General features: G+C 59.0%; 1 protein-coding gene across 1 annotated transcript; it reads right to left on the bottom strand.

Annotated features, from left to right (window-relative positions):
- Window positions 1-244: 244 nt before the first annotated feature.
- Window positions 245-1,201, bottom strand: LOC114083837 (olfactory receptor 226-like). Its single transcript, XM_027925111.2, has one exon. The coding sequence runs from the start codon at window positions 1,199-1,201 to the stop codon at window positions 245-247; it is 957 nt and encodes a 318-aa protein (XP_027780912.2).
- Between the last annotated feature and the right edge of the window lie 4,799 nt (window positions 1,202-6,000).

Here is a 6,000-nt window from a genome sequence, read left to right as displayed (position 1 = left end):
GCAACTTGGGGTTCCCTCCCCCCTTGGTTGGAAGGGGCTGTGATGTGTGTTGAACACTGCCCTTGTGGGGCCCCTGGAGGGTCAGTGAGGGCTCCTGGGGTGCCTTCTGGGCATGGTGGAGGTAAAACACATGGGGGCAGCCAGGACACAGGCCAGGGCATGAGGAGGTGCCCATACCCTTGCAGCCCCCACTGGCCCTGCTGTCTGCAGGGGCTGGGATCAAATGAAGGTGACGTGGGCCTGCCTAGGAGGGGTTCCCCAGGGCCTGGGTTGCCCTCTGCACCACCCTGCGCAGTGCCCACTTGACCTCCTGGTTCCGCAGGCAGTAGATGACTGGGTTGAGCAAAGGTGTGAGCACAGTGTACACCACGGACACCAGTTTGTTGTAGTCGAAGGAGTAGATGGCACGTGGCCTGGCGTAGATAAAGAGGGAGGCTGAGTAGAAGATGACCACTACGGCCAGGTGTGAGCTGCAGGTGGAGAAGGCCTTCTGCCGGCCGCCGGGGGACGGGGTGCGCAGCACTGCACCCAGGATGGCCGAGTAGGAGAAGATGGTGAGCAGTAGTGGCCCCAGCAGGATGAGCAGAGCCAAGAGGAAGTCCACCAGCTCTGCCGCTGACATGTCAGAGCAGGCAAGGTTTAGCAGCGGGGACACATCACAGAAGAAGTGGTTCATGACGTTGGGGCCGCAGAAGCCCAGCCGGGAGATGAAGAAGACCTTCCCCAGGGAGATGGTGAAGCCTGAGAGCCAGGAGCCTGCGGCCAGGAGGCTGCAGAGGCTAGGGCTCATGACAGCTGGGTAGCGCAGGGGGTTGCAGACGGCCACGTACCGGTCGTAGGCCATGACGCCCAGGAGTGTGCACTCAGTGCAGGCCAGTGCCAGGAAGAAGTACAGCTGCGCCATGCAGCCCGTGAAGGAGATGCGCCGGAACTCCGGTGCAGCCAGGCTGAACAGCATCTTGGGCACGGTGACAGAGATGTACCACACCTCCAGGAAGGACAGGTTGCTGAGAAAGAGGTACATGGGCTTGTGCAGCATGGGGCTGGTGCGGATCACGGCGACGATGACCAGGTTCTCCATGACAGTCAGCACGTAGGCCAGCAGGAACAGCAGCAGGAGGCACAGACGGAGCCCCACAGGGCCTGTGAAGCCCACCAGGATGAACTCCACCACCTCTGAGTGGTTGCCCCTTGCAGACATGGTGCCTACTGCCTCACCTGGGGGAGCAGAGATGGAGGGTAAGGGGCTAGGAGTGGTAAGAGGTTGAGCTCCCCTTGGGTGGGAGAAAGACTCATCCTTGGTGTGCTCCAAGACTGCCCAAGCTCACCCTGGGCTCTGGGCCTGTTTCCTGCTGGACCGTGGAGGCCAACAGCCACCTAGCACAGACAGCAGACAAGCGTCCAGGTACTGAGAGGATGCCTGGCTGCAAGAACTTGCAAAAACAGTTGGACAACTGCACAGACCCGCCCTCCCCGCCCCTGCCCCAGTTTCACCCCACCCCAGTCTGGCCCTGTTCCCCCTCCACATACCGCTCACACCCACTGCCCGTGGGGTGGGGAGATACCTTGGCTGGGGTCATCCCAGGCCCAGGGGCTGGTGGGCAGGGGTGTCAGAATCAGGAAGGAGGACCTTGGGCTGTCTCAACACTATCAGGCAGACCCCAGGAAAGGTGGCAAGGAAGGAGGCCTGGGGACGGCAGAGGAGTCGTGGGTTCAGTGGGCAGGTGAGTGGCACTGGGCGAGATGGTAAGGGCTAGGGCCTACCCAGAGTCCTCGTCTGCATGAAGCAAGGTGGGGCTCTGCAGAAGCTCCCCAGGGATTAAGAGGGTCCAACCCCACCCCCAGTGCTGCTGGCACCATAGGCTCCGCAGAGGGAGGTTGACCTTAAAGGAGTGGAGCCCAGAGCAGAGGTTGCCCCTTGCCCCCATTGTGGAGGGAGCCTTCTCCCCAGCCAGGTCTCCCCAGACATGGCTGAGCTGCCCAGCTCAAAGTCAATCTGCCCTGTGGAGCGGGCTTGGGTTTTGCTGCTTACCTGGCATCCTCAAGCCTAACCTCAAAGCAAAGCTCAGCAGTTTGCTGCACAAGCTGGTGTTTCCTGAACACACCTGGGCAGGCACAGTTGAGGAAACTCCAGACTTCTCCACCCTGTACTATCTGTCCTGCCCTCAGCTGAGGTGGCTGGTGACCAACACAGAAGGCAGTGTCCACCGGCTCCACAGCTGTCCAGGAGTCCCAGGCTTCTCCTGTCCTAGGCTGTAGGGGCCTCGGATGCTGGTCAGTGAGCAGAGGAATCAATGGGTGCCTGCTCTGTGCTCCCTGGCCCCAGCAGCAACTTAGACCAAGATCCCTGTAGGGCAGCCCTCCCGTTTGGTGCCCATCCCATCCCTGCTGTTGGTTGCCCAGATGCCCCCTCTCCCTCTCCAGGCCCTGTGTGTCTCCCACCCCCAACCCCAGCATGCTGCTAGGGGCCTGGGAAGACCTACAGGAAAGGACTAGAGAGGCAGCAGAGCTCTGGGCATGGGCTCTGGGACAGCAGCTGGGTTCAAATTTCTCCCTGTCCTTAGCCTGTGATCTTGGACAGAACAGTCTATGGCCATGATGAGAGTCATGGCAGGACTCCACTTGGCTACAGGGACAGGCCACAGCAGGCTGCCCCAGCTGCTCACAGGGTCAGAGGGCAGGCTGTAAGGACAGGGCAGCCTACAGGTGGCATTTCTTCTGCCCCATGGAGTGGGAGCAGTCTGGAAGCTCTGCAGGTGCCAGGCCCTGGGTGGACACCGCAGGATGTGCCCACTCTGAGCACCTGGGGACCGTTAGGAATGCAGTGCAGCAGGAGGGTCTGGTTAGGCCTGAGTAAGGTCAGCCCTGGTGTGCCGAGGCCTCCCTTTGTGCAGCCAGATCCTATGCTGCTCTCTCTGAGTGGCCTGTCTAGGAGCTGGGCTGGGAAAATGAGGCCTGGGCATTGACATGGCTCTTGTGGCTCATGACAACCCGCTTCCACTCAGATCTGCCACCTGTCAGCTGAGGGCTTGGGACAAATACCTGCCTCCCCCAGTCGTCTCTGAAGGATGGATCTGACAGAACTGTGGTTAGGGAAGCAGCAGCAAGTTGGCTCTCCTCATGCAAACTTGTGGACACAAACCAGAAGGTCCTGGCACTGCTGCCGAGGGACCACGGACTGCTGGTGACCCCAGAGCGGCTGGGTCTGGTCCAGGGGAGTGTCACATCCTAAACTTGGAGACCCTGGGGACAAGCTCCAAGATACTCACACGCAGTACACACACTGCACAAACCCCCAATATGCTCACCCAACATATGCACCCCAAACTCAACACAGGTGTCAAATAACCCCATTCCCCACACTCAGATTCACTCACAGTGTAGCCAGGTGCCCACATAAGCATCATGCCCACATCCAGGCCACACACACATGCCCTTGGCACAAGCCTCATGCAGGCAGCAGGCTCCTGCTGGGTAGACAAACAAGCTCCCCAAACAGAACCAGCCTGGGCACATGCGGGTGTCCCTAGACCCTGGTGCACAGGAGATACACACTGAGTTCAGCCTCTGGAGCCCCCGCTCTTCCACAGAAGCAGGTAGGAAGATGCAGCCGTGGAACAGGGATAACCATGAAGCCACAGATGCATCGACCTCTATGCTGACACCCGCCCAAGAGAAACATGCTTGCCAGCAGACCCCTACAGGCTCCCTGCCAGCAAAGCCACAGCACAGGCACACATGGGCATGCTCAGGAGCATTGAGGTACATAGGAATGAGCAGGCTCACACAGGTATAGACACCTGTACAGGTGTGCAAACAGGTGAGCACACAGATGTACACTCAGACATACTTGGGCACATATGCAGGCATACACAGGTGCATACAAAAGCATATGGGCACACGTAGGTTCATGCAGGTGCACACAGTGCATGCAAATGCACACAGGTGCATGCAGGTGCATGCACAGGTGCATACACAGATACACACATAGACACATGCAAGTGTGTACAGGTGCACATAGGTGCATACACAGATGTGCCCACAGGCACTTGAAGGTGCATAAACAGGTGCAAACACAAGTGTACATACAGTCTCATGCAAGCACACACAGGTGTGCACACAAGCACACTCATGACACAAGCACTAGAACCCCTCATGTCTCACCTGTGCAGGGGCTGGTGAGGTTTTAGACGCGGATCTGGGTTTGAGCCCACCTGTGCCCCACTAGCTCTGCTCTGCCTGCCAGCTCACTTCTATACTGTGAAGGGACTGGGGCTTAACTGTCCTTCCCGGGCTTTCCTTTCCATGCTGCTTGATGGTTAGGGACCCAGCAGACTTGCTTCCTCACCTTGACCTTGAGGACCTAGGGACTCAGTGTGAGAAGTGGCAGTGGTGGTTCTGAGGGAGTGAGGACCAGGGCCAGGCAAGGCTGACCAGGGGCCAACCACAGAGGACCTCTCACTCTCACTGAAGCCATCTGGATCTCCCCAGTCCACAGGAATCCCCAGAAAATGAGGAAAGTGGTGTTTGCTCTTGGATGTAGCACAGTCTACCTGTGACCATCAGAGTCTGTTCCAAAAAGATCAGAGTTTGGGGAGTGCAGACCTAGAGGTGACTCCCCCCACAATAAAAGAGACTTGTCCGTGTCAGATGAGAATGGACGGCGGAGACTGAAGCAGGTGCCTCTTCCTGTGTTCTGCGGCTCCACACGTTGGGACTGGTGCAAGAGTTCCTGTGCTGGGCAGGCCTGCAAACACTGTCCTCAGCCTGGAGAGGGCAGCCAGCCTGCCCGCCTCAGCCAGAGTGTGCGTCCAAAGAATAAGCTGGCTGTGTACCTGAAAGCCCTCCTCCGCCCTGGCACAATCCCTTCCTCCAAGAACTCACAGGAGAGAGAAGCTGACTAGGCGGGGCTGGAGCTTGTGAAGGGAGTGGAGGCCACTCCTTACGCAATCCCCAGGTGACACATGGAAGGTCCTTCTTCCCTCTTCCCCTTCCCCTGTGACCATGTCTATTAGACTGGCTAGATCAGGGCAGATGGACACCTGCTCCCAATACTACTGTCCTTGCAGGACACAGCAGGTGTGGGGGGCATGCTGTGGGCCCATCAGTCCTCTCATCCCCAGCAGGGGCCTGAGGAACAAACCCTTGGGTCCCTGGGCCCCCTGCCTACCCAGGCCCAGAGCTGTGGGTGCAGCCCCAGACTTAGGCCTGCTTGCTCAGAGCAGTCCCACCTCATCCTCACCCTCCTATCCCTCCTTTCACTTTGAGGGACACGGGATGGGTTGAACTGTGAAGCAGGTGCAGGTGCCAGGACTCTCTGTCCTAGGCACTGAGACTGCAGGAGGACCACAGCCCCTGGCTCTGTCCTTTTTTGTTGACTGTCTGCTGGAAGCCCAGGGCATCCAGGGTTAGCAGATGCCCCCTCTGAGTGCTCCCACTGGGTGGGCCTGGACTGATGCTCTGGGCTGGGGTGGTCCTTGGGTCGGGGAGAAAGGGTAGTTGGAGGTGAGGGAAAGGTGCAAGGGCCTAATGGGGATTCAGCTCCAAGTTGTGGCTGGTGGCCAGGACTGCTGACCAGTCCCTTGGAAGTGGGCAAGCAACTTGCCGTGCACAGAGCTGAACTGGGTGCTGCCTTGCTGCAGCCCAGACCTTGGGGATACCTGGGGCCAGCACAGTGGTTTTATGATGTCCTGCTCCAGAATTACCTGACAAGTGCCAGTCACTCATCACTCCTCGGCCATGTCTGGGGGCTCCTCCTTTGTTGGGGTGGATACTGAACCCTGCCATGACCCCGGCTCTGCAGGGGCTCAGGTGTGGGAGGAGACACAGTGGGCTCATGAAGGGCAGCTCTGTGGCACGTGAGGGGCAGACCCCATGCAGAGGTGCAGAGGGGCCTGCAAGCACCACACCCACCGCTCTCCCACTTAGCTTCGGCCCCTTCTCAGAAGCAAGCCGCAGGGCAGGGTTGGACTTCCTGCTACACACCTCCTGGGCCTCCTC

This window comes from Marmota flaviventris, chromosome 4 (assembly GCF_047511675.1).
Source record: "Marmota flaviventris isolate mMarFla1 chromosome 4, mMarFla1.hap1, whole genome shotgun sequence".
Taxonomy (NCBI): domain Eukaryota; kingdom Metazoa; phylum Chordata; class Mammalia; order Rodentia; family Sciuridae; genus Marmota; species Marmota flaviventris.
The sequence above is the reverse complement of the archived record's forward strand: the minus strand, read 5'-3'. Positions and strand labels throughout refer to the sequence as shown.

Coding starts and splice junctions, on each gene's coding strand:
- LOC114083837 (XM_027925111.2), bottom strand. CDS start 1,201: ATGTCTGCAAGGGGCAACCACTCAGAGGTGGTGGAGTTCATCCTGGTG.